We start from the raw sequence: 16529 nt of genomic DNA, 5'->3' as shown, positions 1-16529 counted from the left end.
GCGACGTCCTGCTGGCGGGTCGCTTCGGCAAAGGTGTACTGGCGTCATTTCCGTGACGGATATCTTGGTGTATCCCGACATAAAACACTTCCGCGGTAAAATATAAAACCCGAAAATGAACAACCCTAAGTATAACGTACTCTTTTGCTCTAACGGTTGCTTCCCCGCAAGAAGACCCTGTGTGCAGGGGTGCACTCTTTTCAGGCCGCTTGCTTCGTTGTACTGGCGTCCCTTCCGTGACGGATATGACGTCCCTCAAATGTTTGTGTATCTCGCAGTAAAACACTTTCGTGTTAAAAATAAATTTATTTTGAAATCTTGGGACATACGGAGGATAATTTAAGTAAGCATTCGTGCTTTATGAGTTTCTGTAATTTGTAACACAAAAAACGCCACCGTCAACAGAATTTGGGTTCTCTTACTCCGGCAACTCATTGTAACTTCAAATGAACCTCAAATGAGGCAACTTATCAGCCAGGTCTTTCTTTCCTTCCGGGGTGATCTTGGGGCACTGCTTGACGTCAAGATGACTCAGGCTGGGAAGGTGGCGAGCTATGGAGCGTAAGGTGTCATCGGTGATGTTGCCGCAGCGTCCTACACGCAATATGCGCAGCGACTTCGCGTAGCGCACCATCCGGGAAAGGCCCTCGTCCTTGACCTCGCATCCGCGCATGCTGAGGCGTCGTAGCTTCGGCATTCCCTGCAAGCGGGCAAAAAATGGGTCAGTTTTGACACTTCTAAACCAACTCGTCACGAGAAAAACCTCAAGCACAGACACAGATGGTCCAGCCAGCGCGCCGTTCATGGCAATATTGAGGGACAAATAGCCGACGAAGCAGTCGTGAAATCTTCGCCTAGTCCTCAGAGGCGAGGCTCCGAGTGAACGCAGCTGTGACGCCTCTCCGTGGAAAGTTACATGGCGTGACATCACGCTAGCCCAGCTTGCCTTCCGGCTACTCAAGGTCATTGCGACGCGATGAATGACCTTTCCAGACATGGCAAAGAAAAGCTCTCACTGTGGAAGACGCTGTTATCTTGAAATGACCAATTTTTAATCTTGACATAATGTTAAATACCGATACGGTCCAGGAGCTGAACGACTTCCTAATATAGAAATGCGTATGCAGTTCCTTGTTCAGTGCTCAAGCAAGCGCGCCCGCCTCTTCAAAAGAAGCGTTCACACACACACACACACACACACACACACACACACACACACACACACACACACACACACACACACACACACACACACACACGCACGCACGCACGCACGCACACGTGCAAGCAAGCACGCACGCACGCACACGTGCAAGCAAGCACGCACGCACGCACACCAACGACAGTAGGAGTTCATCCATGCTAACTTTACTGACTGCGAAGGTTTGCTGATTATAAATACATGTTGCCTTCATTTTGCTTTGAGAGCCCAGCTCTAAAGCGCCCGCTCCTATCAGTCGTTGCTGCGTCAATTGCCGTCGTCCCTTGTTTAACAAAGAGAAGAAGGAGGACACCTAAGATAGAGCCAGGAGGAAAGCGGAGCTGTCCGAGCAACTCTGAGCACACGCATAGAGCCCCTCACGCCGAACTACAGAGGTGCGCGCAGCTGATGCTGCAGCTATGCGCCGTCGCACCATGCAGTGTGTTCCGCTGACGCAGAAGCTTACCGTCGCCGCCCATACATAAGTGTCTGCCTGAAATTCTTTGCCTCAGCATATTCTGCAAGCCGATACAGCCAAGCAGCAGAGGTCCAATTGTGCATTAGGGGGCTTCGTAATGGTCATCTATTTTCCTTTTGTCTAAACTAACGAAACCGCCGCCTCTGTGGACGAATTTTTCACAAACGAAGCGTCGGAAGCAAGGCACCGAGTGCTGTTAGGAAAAACTAAAGTTGGAGACAATTGCCTTCTTAAAAATATAGCTGCAATCGACAGAGAACTTGCAGCTATATGAATAGCAATGCTGCGTATTGCTGAGAAAGACAGTCGCAAGTTTAGTTGTACTGCAACTATACTAAAGAGTACTGCCTCACGCCTTGCTGCCATGAATATTCCGCGAGTTTGCAAAATGTCGCTCAGCTTAACAAGTTACATATTCCTTCTTTTGTTATATCGAGCGAATTTTTTAAATACCCTTCCTATTCACGCCTACGCAGCTGTTCCCCGGAATCATACACACAACTGGGGCTGGGGCTCAGCAAAGCATTTTAGTCGTGTCATACATGTTGTTCACTTTGTTTTGGACACGAAAAATCAACTAGTTCACGCGACGGGTGCCACTTACGCAATTTAGTATGCATATATGCTTCCCAAATATCGCGAAGCATACCATTATATTAGCCACCGACACCTTGTCACTGATTAATTTCCCTGTTATGAGTTATGTTACGCTCTCGGTTCACGCTCTCCTAAGCGTGAACCGGGGTCTAGGGCTCCTAGATTCGAGAACGCTCAAAATTCCTGCCTGTCCTATAGCTGACATATTCCTCAGTTTGGCGTTAGCTAAGGAAGAACGAGTGCTTTCACTTAATACGACAGTTTCCATTGCTCCCAGACGCGTTGTTTTGGAATGATGAATGCATCTATTGGCTACTGCGTACTTTCCTTCGATACCAGTTATCTAGGAATTTACCGCTCATGCCTCAACATGGGTCATCGTTTGGGGATTTCGAAATAAAGTCCATTCACGCGAGCTTTAATCCACCAAGTGTCAAATTTTAGGCTTTTGTCGCTCTACAAGGGGCCAGGAATCTACGACACAGTGAGCCTCCTGCAGTTCATCCCGATCGGCATACTCTCCAAAGGATTTTATATAAACATTTCGGCAACCAATATTCAGGCCATTGATGACCTTTTCACCCACACGGGCACTAAGCCAGTAATTTAACCACGAAGACTAACCAAAAGTGTCGCTGTTTACTAAAACCCACACATTTAACTGCCACATTATAATGGTACCGAGAGCGAGACAAGGTTGTTCTCGCGAACAGTTGATAAGAGCAGTTCCACTAATCAACAGTGCTAACTGCTGAAGGAACAGATCCGCACTTCACCGAAGAATTTATAATTTTAAGGAAAAGCTACCGCTCCCTCCACTACCACGGCATCGGCAGAGCCACCTGCAGCGCCTACCAACGCACATGTTTCCGTGAACGCTCAATCGAACTAGCGCTTTGATACCAACGCAAAAATATTCTTCAAGCTATAACTCTCATGCGTGTACATTAACAAGCGCTATGCCTTTGTCAGCGCATCCTACTTCCGCCAATGATTGTTCCCCTGCACCTGCATTTAAAATTGGTAAGCCAACGGGAAGCGTCAGAAGGCACAGAGCTACACGTCCATGAAGTAGTCACAACCACATTGTCAATAGGCATTTTTACAAGCAAAAAGCAAGCGCAAGAGAGACGATTCCAAGAAAAAGTCGAAGGCAAGATGTGCCATAAGCTCAAGTCGCTAGATCCAAACAAGCTCGGTAAGTGTATCGTAGCCAACCATTTAGTGGTATGCTTACGGCTAACACCCTGTTCATAATTCAAAAGTTAGTTAAACTTCTCTTTTTTTTCTTTTCTTGACTTTTCATCCCCTAACCTAAAGGCTACGATAAAAGACCTTCTACAGAATACTTAGAGGTGCTGCGAAACAGCGCTTATAAGGTCAGCATGGCCTGAGAAACCAGAGCCAGTGTGCGCATGTATAGTAAAGAAGCCTACCGGAGATATGTAGCGCAGTCCAGTGTTTCCTATACGGGTCCCACTTATGTCCAGGTCAACAAAGCTGGTCTTGTTGTCTCCACGAGCCATGAACGCAGCGCCCTTCCCCGTGATCTTCGAGCACCCTTCTATGTTCACAACTTCCAGGCCTGGAATTTTCACCAGGTACTTGAGAGTGGCACTCGACAGCTTCTTGCAGAATCTCATGGTAAGACTCTTAAGTCGCGGCATGAAAGCCGACACCACTGCTATCCCATCCGCCGTTATCCGCTTGCATTGTGACACATCGAGCTCAGAGACATTCTTGAGGGTCATCGCGATTGCGGAGAGGGCTTTGTCAGTTACTGGGCAGGCGGTCATTTTGAGGGTTTTCAAATCCAGGAGCCCTGGACCCCGGTCCACACTTAGGAAGGCGTTGTCGTCAATCCCTGAGCAGTAGCTGATATCGAGGTAGGTCAAGGAAGCTTGTCCAGAGGCCAGGTGCTCAATGCAGCTGCTGGTCAGGCCTTTGCAACCATGGAGAATTAAACACTCTAAGGACCGTAATTGCGCGACGTGCTTCACACCCACGTCGTCCACTTTATGGCACTTCCTGAGGTCCAGACTGACCAATTGCAGTGCTCCATTCTTTAGATGTTGCAACCCGACGCTGGTTAAACGACCACTGCACTGTAACGCTAAGGACTTGAGCGTCTCCAAGGGCTTATGTTGGCCTAGCCCTGCCAGCGTCTTGAGGCCGTCGTCAGATATCTGGCTCTTCTTCGTCTCCAGCAACTGCAACCTCGGCAGCCTCTCCACGATGTCGTCGATCCCCTGGTCACCAACATACTGGCAGCCGCGGAGGTGCAGGCGCTCCAGATTGCGGGCAGCCATGGTGAACTTTTTCACAGACTCGTCGGACACCATGAAGCACAAGTTGAAGTTGAGGGTCGTAAGGGAGACGAGCTGAAGGCCGTAAAATGCCCTAGCGACATCACTGTCCAGGAGATTCCTGCAGCCGGACAGGTCTAATGACGTCATCCAAGGAAACGCCCTAACTAGCTGTGGCAGTTCGGTGACATAGTACTTCGTGGCGCGCAATTTGACCTTGCGAATCTGGCGCCGATGGATGCAGTCCATCACAGGACCGCGAATGTCGGAGAAGCGCAGCCGAGCTTCTTCCCCGGCCCATTGCCACGGTTCGTCGACGACGGAACTCCAGGCGTGGCACACTAGGGCCAAGCGGGCTCGATCGGACTGCGGGAGGTAATCGATGATAGCCCGGAGTACTTCCCGATTGGGGCCATCCAAGGCTACAGGCTGCTCGCTGGTGTTCCGAAATCCGGTTAGCGCCATGCCTATTCCGGATGAGACTGTTCGGCAGCTCTATGTCGGCGCTTTAGGAAGGAACTTACTGTCGCCCTTCCAGCGTGGATGCCCTTAGCTGAGATGGAAAATTTTTCAAATCAATTCTGAACGGCATTCGGTGCATGTTCCCGCCGACCAGAACTACTTCTTCTTCTTCCCCGCAAAAACCTAGTGATGCCCGCGAGGGGCACTGAATGAGCCAGGCAACGAAGAAAAGGGCCGGGAAAGAGTGTCGAGTAATAAAACATGCCCGGAGAAACGTGCCGAGGAGAATACACAAGAACGCCGTGTAAACTACTACTCGTCTTATTTTCAGTGCAGTTGCTGGACCCCCATAGCGTAAAGTAGCATTAATAAAAACATTACGTCAGCTTGGCCACGCCAGCAAAGACCGAGACGCACAAAACCTGTTTTCCAATGCTTACCAGTGCGTTGAGTGTGGCGTATACTTGGTGCAGGGGTGAAACCGCTGAATCCGATTTGGGAGCAGTTTTTGGAGCAGCGAAATCTCGATTTTGGAGCAGAAGAACCTTGATTTGGAGCAGAATAACGACATTTATTATGTCACCCTAGGAGCCTAACAAATCAAATTTTTGCCAACTCGCGGGGGAAAAGTGCGCTTTTAATCGGTTTTGAACGTACAGTCGGTAAAACGCTTGTCTATAACAGCGATTTCAACTTCAACCAGCTACATCCGAAAACTGCCGAAACATACTCGTTCCAAACATGTCGGAGGCAAAAGCGAAGGGCTAAGACTTCAGAATTCCGCAGTAGTTTTATTCATATCCCGCTCCGGCGGGGCAGGATAGGGCTGAGAGTACGAACGCTGTGTTATAGACAAGCCTTTTACCGGCTGTACATAGCACTGAAGCAGCCTTTCAATAAAGTTTTTTTCTACCAGAGTATCTCAAGGTACGAACGGCACTACCTTTTTACAGATCGTTTTTAAATTCTTAGGTTCTATGCATAGCTAGCGCGGAGATCCGCTGAAAATATTGAATTGAAAAACTGACTGACTGATTGATTGATTGATTGATTGATTGATTGATTGATTGATTGATTGATTGATTGATTGATTGATTGATTGATTGATTGATTGATTGATTGATTGATTGATTGATTCTAGGGTTTAACGCGCCGACGCAACGCTGGCGATGAGGCGCGCGGCGTAGTGGAGGTCTCCGGATTAACACTTGGAGATCTTTAAGGTGCGCCGAAATTTCGTACACACGGGCGTTTTTGCTTTTCGCCTCCACCAGCATTGAAAAACTAAGCAATTGTAAGGCATTTTTATTATCATGTGAATGCCGAAATAGTTATTTTTGTAATCCCAGACTCGGCTTTATACGCACAAGTGTAGAGCCACGGCAAAAGTTGCGCACCCCACCGGCCCTCCCACTTCAATCCCCAAGGTGCACGTTCCTACGATGGTAATTTGAGTAACGTTGGTATGTTTAGCCACCTCCCTCTTGGCATTGAAGTTCACTTCAGATTAATGAACTATTATTACTAGCGTGAAATAATAGCCCGTCCCGCTATCGGACACTGCTTGAACATCTTGCGGCGATGTAGCCTGTGCCGCTACTTCTGCAGCGTCGATCGTCCCATTCCTGCCCCTCGCAAGCTCGCTGTGAAAGGTAGCAATAACTCAGCGTTTTGTAACACCGCAATGAGTCCAAAATTTCACTTCAAGCACGCCCCGGCCTCACACTCAAGGCCGAAACACGGAGAATTCGCGGGCGCCATGTTGTTTTTGATGAACTCCCATCTTTCGAGTCCCGCAACTTCCCGCTACAGGTAGTACAGATCAAACGACTAAATGTAAACCCAGCCATCACCATAACTAAAACCAAAGTAGATCGCCGATGAGCACTCTGCCTGAACCAAAAGCAACTTCTTCGCTCGGCGGCCACGTTTTCACATCTTCACCACACCAAGACGGCGGCGCCCAGTAATGTCGTTCCGGAGATACGGCGCTCCGAAAATTGCCATTTTTTCATCAACTTTCACAAGTATTTTGACGCCTCAGTACCCATAAGTATTTTTTTCTACAGGTTGCAATGGTTTGGATGGGAAAATTCGAAAACGCACAGAATTAAACATGTGCAACCCGATATTGTGACTCTCGGAAAAACTATCTCGGGGACAATTTGATGCAGGTTTTTTATTGAATGATCAATCAATTAAACCTTTACAAACAGCATCACCTTGTGGGTGCTGGAAAATTATGCTGTCACTAAGCATTTTTTCCCACTGAAGCTGACGGGAGCGTTAAAATCTTTGGCTCTCAGTCTTTTTTGGAGCATTTTGGCGCAATTTTTGCAATTTTCAAGCTTTTTGAGCATGCCTGGCGCAAGAAAACAAATTTTCATCAGAACTGTCTCACCCCTGTTGGTGCCGTGGTTACGACACCGGGACGCTAGCCTCCTTTTGAAGAGGTACGTTAGTCTTTCTTGAGCCACGGGCCATGCACAAAGAATACAAATTTGTTTTATTGAAAAATAGGTGTTTTATATTGCCCCGGCGCTTTTCCAGCAGCAAACCATGCTTTATTCACCAAAAAATTAATCAATTTGTTGAAATTTTTATTCTCCCGCCAAATCGCGTTTTGTGACGTCTGCGATGACGTAACAAGGACCGGTACTCAAGCAAACGCGTCAGCACGCCGTTTAGTCTGCAGACGACTACGGAATGTCTTGTTTACCATCAGTCCTCCTAGATGGCGCCAGCATACTACTGCGCACGATCGCTGTCGGCCCTCGCTTTGTTTCTTACCTTATTTGCGCCTGGCTTGTTTTTGTTACCGCTGGAAGTAATCGTTTTGTGAAACATTGGCTATGATCGGGGTTGCGTAAGAAAATGTCGCTCACGCCAATAGGCTAGTGTCATGCGAGACAACCACAAAGCACCGGACTGCTGTGCAGCTATAACAAGCATAGTGCACGTAGTACCAACAACAGTATGAACTATTGCTTCTATGTTTAAATGTACTTTCGTAACATTCACTGTTTACCCCACCATTCTTACTGCTATAAAATGAATATGCATCCGTATGGAAGCCAAAACGTCTGTTTAGCCTTTTTTTTAAATAAACCTTTGGTCGGCGATTACCAGAATCTTTTACGCGACCAGACGAGATTTCGTCAAACCTTAGATTTCAAAGGTACGTTGCGCTTGCTGTGAACACAGGCTTGCACGGGAAAAAAAACGTAGACTTTTACGAGAGAACGGCGCCTACGTGAAAGTCTACGTTTTTTTTTTTTTTACCGTGCACGTCTGTGTTCACAGCAAGCTCAACGTACCTTCAAAATCATGTTACACCAACTAGCCCGACATCAAGCTTTACTGAACTTAGATATCAAGCGTTATACAGCCTGTAATAGCCTGTATATAGCTTGCATGCTTCGTTATACACGCAATTAATAGCCTGTATACCGAAGCATGTCATATGGCCTGGCCAGATACTTGTGTTTTCTATGTATTGTGGAAGCCACTACAGCGGATACCACCACAGCGAATTTGCCTGTTTACCGAAGAATTTTATGCGTTATCAATCGCTGAATTGTTGTTTGTCAACGAATACGCCTATCCGTATACACAGGGCAACGCTCAGCTGATAGGTGTGCCGGGGACCATGAGTCATTCATTTCGGCCAGGGAGTTGCAGGAACCCATAAACACGTACAATGCGTGTTACGACGCAGCATCGGTTGTGACGGCCGAATATTACGTCTCGGTGGAAGACCAGGTCCCGGTTTTCTCTGACCTGACAACTGATGACACTGTTGGGGCCATGGTAGAGAATTGTAGCTGTAATTTCCTTCATTTGGGAAGGGAAGGCCGGTAGGCCAGAGGGGGAAATGGGAATAGCAGGAAGGGAAGAATAACGTTAACTTCTTGAATCTTCAAGGGTCGTGTATAGCAGCTTCCAATTGAGGATTTAATTGTCCAGTCTGAGGGGCCGAGTGGGTTGTAGGCCCCGGCTCACACTACTCGAGCCAGACTGTTCTCAAGGGAAAAAGTGCCAAGCGCGGCGAGGAATTGGGGGTGATGGTATGGGGGATTATCTGGTGGAGAACTATTGGGGAGTGCACTTTCGAGAATATATCGATGGTCTGAGAATGCAGCACATGCCAAATTGAATGGTTTCGCTCCGCAATAGAGGTCGCTGAACAGTGCGGACAACGTGGGGGTGGTGACTTCCCAGGATGAATCCATTTCGGGGTGATGTGAGAAGTGAAAGAACCGTTCGCAAGTCTTAATTATTAATGAAAATTTCGACTGGGCGTGGTTGAGAAGGGACGCCGTTGAGGTAGCCAGGTGGGGTGCTTGATGCTAGGAGGCATCAGTGCGCGCGGCGAGCGAGGTCTAGTTGCAGGCGAAAGGTGGGCAAGCACGACCCGAATTTGACGGTTCCGATACAAAAAATATACTTTATCTGTCTCCCACTGAAGCCGAACTGCGTGGCATTCTCCATTCACTGGACCATCTTTCCTACAACGTCTCTGCTCCGCTACCTGCCTGCATTCGAATCCTCACCGATTCCAAAACTGCTATTGATGATTTCAACAAGGCTTTCTCTGACCATCCTATTGTCCACCAGGTTCAAGCTATGGTCAACATACTCGCTCAGAACGGCACTAAAACTCGCCTGCCATGGATACCGGGACAGGTGATGTAGGGAGACCGCGCACTCTGTGGCCGCATTCACCAGTTGTTGCGAATCCGTATTCGGGAAGTCCATTTTGGTAGCGTGACTGGTGACCGGAGACGTTGATCAAGAAACCGATTCTTGCCGATGAAGGAGAAAAAAAAAATATACACGTATTTGCATGACGAGTGCAAGTTTGGATGCAGTGCCCGAACGAATCGCACCGCCAGTACAGCAACTGCCGGCGGCTCGCAACACCGCCTTTTTGTTCATGCCAAAGTTAAAGTGTGAAACAGCGCTTAAAACGAGGACAGCGAAAGAAGAAGGCACAGACACGAGCGCCCGTGTCTCTGTCTTCTTCTCTCGCTGTCCTCGTTTTAAGCGCTGTTTCACAGTTTCATTATGAACCAACTAGCCCTAACCGAAACGTTAGTCAAGCCAAAGTCCCTAGAGTTCTCCTAGGGAATTCAACTCCCAATTGTCTGGTCCAATCACAGACCCACAATCTCACGCACTACGCCCCGCCATCGCGCGAAGCCGTTCTGGTGGTTCTGGTTGCTTGCCCACGTGACCACGAGGGAGAGGATGCGATGGCGCCGCTGGGACGGGAAGACCTTTTTCCAAGTACGAGGTGCGCCTGGGTGCTTGGCTCATGCTCCTCCATTCATAAGAGTCGTCCGTGCGGCGATGGCTCGTGGTGACGCAGGGTTGATGAACCGCTCTATTCAACGGCAACGCTATATTCAATGTTCATCCGATACCGATGAACACGCTAACGAGCGCCGAGGTCCGCGCTTGGGTGTGCCGGGTCTACAACCCGGTCATAGCAACGCTCTGAAGATATATAAAGACAAACCCTTTATTTGAGCTCTAGTTGAGCTCTGTCAGCTAGATCAGGTTGGTGCTGATGTTCCAAGGGGCCGTCTGCGTGAAGAAATAATTGATTGATTGATTGTGGGGGTTTAACGCGCCGACGCAACGCAGGCGATGAGGCGCGCCGTTGTGGAGGGCTCCGGATTAATTTTGACCACCTGGGGATCTTTAACGTGCGCCGAAATCTCGTACACACGGGCGTTTTTGCTTTTCGTCTCCATCAAAAAAGCGACCGCCGCGGCCGGGAATCGAACCCGCGACCTCGTGCTCAGCAGCGCAACGCCTTAGCCACTGAGCCACCGCGGCGGGGTGTGAAGAAATAACCACGTTACGCGCAAAGCTTGATGAGGCAGAAGATCGGTCGAGGCGAGATAACTTGCTGTTTTTCGGATTTAAAGACAGTCCTAGGGAAAGCTGGCAAGAATCTGAAGGCAAGATTATCTCGTTTGCTTCTGAGATACTGCAGCTGCAAATCCCTGCAACCGACATTGCGCGTGCGCATCGCATAGGCCAGTATTCTGTGGACAAAAACCGTCCCATTGTGGTTAAATTTTCTTCTTTCAAAACTAAAGAAATGATTCAGGCAAAAAGATCTTTGCTAACCGACACGGATTTTAACATAAGAGAAGATTTCTCTCTTTCTACGCGCATTGCACGTAAAAAACTGCTTGACTTCGGAAAAGGTTTGAAAACTTCGTACAAACTACGCCACAACAAGCTTATTGCCGACGGGAAACACTACAGGTACTCTGCAGATGCAGATTCTGTCCTTGAAGTTAGTGCGGTTGTTTCCTCTCTTCCTGCGGTTGCCTCTCCGGATGGTACGTCTGACTCTACATCACCGAGGTCGACCCGTTCGGGACGTGTGTATGGTCAGCCCAGCGGTAGCTAGGATAATGCGAGGGGTAGTGGCCGTACGTGCGATGTTTCTGTTCTGTATACTAACATCCGTAGCCTGTATCAAAAGAAGGATAGACTTAACGCATTAATCAACGATTCTGAAGCCGATATAGTCGTACTGACGGAGACTTGGCTCACGAACAAAATATCGGTGGATGAGTTATTTCAGTGTGACAAAAACTTTGTGGTATATCGACGTGATCGCGGCGACAGGACAGGTGGTGGTGTACTAATTGCAATCACCGACCAGTTAAAATCTTTTGCTGTCTCTGTAACTACTGACCTTGAAATTATCTGGTGCTGCTTAACGTTCAGTTATAAGAAGATTATTCTTGGCGCCGCTTATCGGTCTCCATCCTCTGCCACCGGTTTTTGTGAAGGTCTTCATGATAATTTAAATCAAATTGTGGCACGATATCCAGGAGTAGAATTTTTTTTGGTTGGTGACTTCAATTATCCCAATATTCAATGGCTGCATTTCACTCCTTTAGTCGAACCGGCATCTGCTGAAGCGTCATCTTTCCTCGACGTTTGCTCCCTTTTTAACTTATCCCAGCTTGTCTATCAGCCAACCCGTGTAACACCGAAAACATCGTCTTTGCTTGATCTAGTCCTGACATCTGCCCCAGATATTGTTTCGTCAATAACGCACATCCCCGGCTTGAGCGACCATGACGTACTGCAGTTCGCTCTTTCCCTTCCTGCTACAAGAAGACAGAAGCGCTTAAAAAGCATTAGGGACTACAATAGAGCCAACTTCGAAGCTATTAATACGGGGCTTTGTGTTTTTCTTGATAGTTTACTGCCACGTTATAGAGAACAAACCGTTGATCACATATGGAATTCCTTCAAACAACAGGTCTATCAATTAATCAACAAACATATACCATTACGGCGCGTTTATAGTAATACTAATGCTCCCTGGTTTACCCGTTATTTGAAACGATTGTGTAACAAAAAAGCCAGGCTCTATCGTACTGTACGCAGCGCTGGTCAGCCTACAAATTAGCAGCCGCATCTTACACCAAGTCTCTTCAAACTGCAAAACGTACCTTTTTTCAGTCAACTCTACCTTTATTATTAAAGACAAATCCCGTTTCTGGATTTGTATTAAAGACAAATCAGCGTTTCTGGAGCATAATGAAGCCTAAAAACGACAACACAATAAGCCTGGTTGATAATCATGGTGTACCAGTTTCTAGCCATTTGTGCGCCTCGCTGTTAAATAATAGCTTCGCTAGGACTTTTTGTAACCCGATTGTAGATAATTTTTCAGATCTGCAGTGTGTAAATTTTTTTCCAATGGACCCTATTGTTTTCGATCCTACTGGAATTGCTGGCGTTATCAGCAACCTGAAACTGTCTTCTTCATGTGGCCCTGACGGTATTAATTCCAAATTTCTGAAGAATACTAAAGAGTATATGTCGATTATATTATATTGCCTTTACACTAAATGTTTCGATGACGGTTACTTGCCTAAAGATTGGAAAACAGGCCGGTTGGTACCCCTTCACAAATCAGGTGACGCACATAACCCCTCTAATTACCGACCAATCTCACTTACTTCGGTTCCTTGCAAAATTCTTGAGCACATAATTTTTTCCAACCTTGTTAAGCATTTAGAATCAAATAAGTTCTTTCATTACTCGCAGCACGGTTTCCGGAAATTATTTTCCTGTGAAACACAACTAGTCACGTTTACTAACGATCTGCATGTAAATCTTGATTCAGGTTTTGTGACTGACTGTATATTCTTAGATTTTGCAAAAGCATTCGATAAAGTAAATCACCAGCTGCTATTACATAAATTGAGCCATTTGAAAATCGATCCACAAGTGCTACAGTTTATTCAAATCTTTCTTCCTAACCGCACGCAGTTTGTATCCGTTAATGAAACTGACTCTCCCGAGGTGGCGGTACATTCAGGAGTACCTCAGGGTTCTGTGCTGGGGCCTTTACTGTTTCTAATATACATTAACGACCTGCCTTCTAAAATTTCTTCCCCAGTTTGCCTTTTTGCTGATGACTGTGTGCTTTACCGTAAAAGTACTAACGATACTGATATTGCGTGTCTACAATCCGACCTTAACAACATTATTTCCTGGTGCAACCTCTGGCACATGGATCTTAACGTTTCTAAATGTAAATCGATGAGAATTTCGCGTAATAAACTACCTAGCCCTGATTATTTTCTTAAAGATACCTTGCTAGAGACAGTTGAATCCTACAAATATCTCGGTGTGCACATAACCAATAACTATCCTGGGCGCGCCACATTGAATATGTAACATCTAATGCAAACCGCATGCTAGGCTACTTGAAAAGAAATTTCTCGCTGTCACCGTCTTCCTTAAAAAAGCAGCTATATATACCCTACGTACGCCCTAGGCTTGAATATGCTTCCTCAGTTTGGGACCCTGGCTATGTAACACTATCTAACAAAATTGAAGCTGTGCAAAATCGCTCCGCAAGGTTTATACTTTCTAACTATCACCGCACTTCCAGTGTAACTAACATGAAATCCAGCCTGGACCTTGCTACTCTTGCCACTCGCCGGAAACTGGCTCGCCTTTGTGTGCTGCATAAAGCATATCACCATAACCCGGTACTTAAATCACGTTGGCTAACCTCCCTTTTTCCTTTCTGAACGCCTCGACCATCATTACAAGGTTCATATTCCGCGCCAAAACACCGTAACATACTCGTATTCTTTTTTACCTCAAACATGTCATGATTGGAACAACCTGCCTGTGTCACTAGTCACCATTACTAACCATGAACGCTTTCGGGAGGCACTCGAAAATTTTATGCGTTGATTTGCTCAACGCATTTTTTCCCTAGTTGTTTGCTGTTGTTCGTTTACCGTTCACTTGTGTCTCGCATTAATTTTATGCCATTTTTTAATTTTTTTCACCGGCACTTCCTTTGTGCATTAAATTGTCATTACGGTATTTTTTGTCGCGGTGCTTCCTTGTTTGATTCTTTCTAGATATTGTGTACATTTTGTATGCATTGTCGTTTACACGCTGTTTTTGAGAGTTATATGCATGTAGTGAATGTGATTTGTTTTTCATGTTTCACTTGTATTTTACTTGTCTCCTAAACCCACTCCCCTCTATAATGCTGTATGCCCTGAGGGTACAATAAATAAATAAATAAATAAATAAATAGCGAACTGCAATATGCCCCGCGATTTGTTCGATATATCCATAGTTCGATATAGCCGAACCCGCCTATAACGAGCTTATTGTTACGAGTTCGCATTGCGTGGTAGCCCCCTCCTCAACTCCACCATTCCCGCATGCAGAAACATACACACTAAAGTAGCCATTAGCCATACCCAAAATAATGCATTGCCATATAAATAAAGCTTCTTGCCGCCTTAACTGCCTACTTCGCAAAAAAAGCGGTGATTTTTGTTTTCAATTTCGTTTTGGCTGCTACAACTAGCATAGCATTCTCTACACGAAACATTGTTTGGAGCAGTACGAGTCTGCATTCTCCAAAATCGAGGAAGCATTGGCGGAGCACATCGACTGCCGAAAGCGCTTCACTATAAGCATCGGACGGCTTTCACTCGCGACATCATCGGCAACGTTGCGAACTCTTCCCGCAGTTCACCGATGCTGCTGTCTTGGTCCGGACTCGCTTACTGGGCGGGTTCCGTCGTATGTCCCACGCGCAGGAAATAGTTACGGAAAGTGTCGGCCGTCACGTCGCTCTGTGCAAGGCGCAATGTCCCAGTCGCGGCTCTTGCTCCCTGGTCGCGGCCAATCCACATCTCAATCGCCGCTCCGAGACCATGCAATTTGGCGGCCATTCTAGGCGCGCGGAGATCGATATATCGGATGTGAACTTCGTTATAAGGAATATGTTTCCCATGTATTTCCGTAACTGAATTTTTTTTGTTCGATATATAGCATTATTCGCTCTATCCGGGTTCGTTATAGCCGGGTTTGACTGTATATATATATCGTCACTCTTTGACCTTGCGCTGCAGCACGCTGTGAATCTTGACAGCATTAGGTTGCGACTGTCCATCCCCGCGCAGTCACTACTGTTGCGACGATGCCTTGCTCAGTCCGCTATTGACGCCGCTCAGTTCGCTATAGCGATGCGGCAGATATTTTTTGGTTTTTTCTAAATCCTGCCCAACCAATTATCTCCATTTACGCTATTATAATGATTAGAAGTGTAACTTTCGAGAATTCTTCATCAATGTAGAAATGCAGCGTTTTACACGGTTTTCACCATTTCCCGTAATTATTTTATATTTTTATTTTTTCGAAATTTCCTTCGACCAATTATCTCCATTGATGCTATTATAATGATTACAGAGGGAATTTTCGCGAAATCTGCATTATTGCGAAAATGCACCAATTATCCCACCAATTATTTCAATTTACGGAATTATAACGATTGCATTTGGAACTTTCGCGAAATCTGCAATATTTAGGAAATGCAGGGCGTTACACGGCTCGCCATTTCCCATTATTATTCTATATTTTCGTTATTCTTCTCGTTTTTCAGAATTTCGTTCGACCAATTATTTCAAATTATGCTATTATAACGATTACAGTGGAACTTTTGCGAAATCTGGAAATGCAGGGCGTTACATAATTGCTTCACTTTGCCATTTTCCGGATTTTTTTATTGTTCTTATTCTTTAGTTTTCAGAATTTCGTGCAACAGTTATCTCTTACGCTATGATAACGATTACAGGTGGAACTTTCGCGACATCTGCATATTTGTGGAAAGGCACGGTCCTGGCTGTGGGGTTACTCGGCAAAGAATGCTACGCATAAGAACAGACCGACCGAATTTCAGCGTTTAAGTAGCCCAAGAAAGACCATAGTCTTTAAAAGGTGGCTTCTCGGCATGACTTGCTAGTAGTTTCCTTATAATTTATCCGCGTAGCCCATGCTCTAACGTGGGCTTTTTGCACTACACGGCAGCTATGCGAGAAAGCCAGACGCACTTCTAGCTGATCAAGTTGTTTGACAATTTTGTTACGTGTCAGCAGGGAAAATGAGATGAAGCAAGGAA

The 16529-nt window shown here is 46.3% G+C and overlaps 2 protein-coding genes across 2 annotated transcripts in view; both read right to left on the bottom strand.

Annotated features, from left to right (window-relative positions):
• Positions 1 to 313: 313 nt before the first annotated feature.
• The window catches only part of LOC144174978 (sodium-dependent phosphate transport protein 3-like), a 79545-nt gene continuing 63329 nt past the window's right edge, over positions 314 to 16529 (bottom strand). The window contains exon 12 of the mRNA XM_077703983.1: positions 314 to 700. Within this exon, the coding sequence (XP_077560109.1) occupies positions 443 to 700 (258 nt within the window). The 3' untranslated portion in view covers positions 314 to 442. The remainder of the gene's footprint in view (positions 701 to 16529) is intronic.
• Positions 2148 to 5047, bottom strand: LOC144173699 (F-box/LRR-repeat protein 14-like). Its single transcript, XM_077702011.1, has 2 exons — positions 3757 to 5047; positions 2148 to 2155 (listed from the first exon to the last, which is right to left on the bottom strand). The coding sequence occupies exons 1-2, from the start codon at positions 5045 to 5047 to the stop codon at positions 2148 to 2150; spliced, it is 1299 nt and encodes a 432-aa protein (XP_077558137.1).

Source organism: Haemaphysalis longicornis, unplaced genomic scaffold (genome assembly GCF_048455015.1).
Source record: "Haemaphysalis longicornis isolate Haplotype H1 unplaced genomic scaffold, Haemaphysalis longicornis Haplotype H1 scaffold_3, whole genome shotgun sequence".
In the NCBI taxonomy this organism is placed as follows: Eukaryota; Metazoa; Arthropoda; class Arachnida; order Ixodida; family Ixodidae; genus Haemaphysalis; species Haemaphysalis longicornis.
Note: the sequence above shows the minus strand (reverse complement) of the source record. Positions and strands in the feature narration are given on the sequence as shown.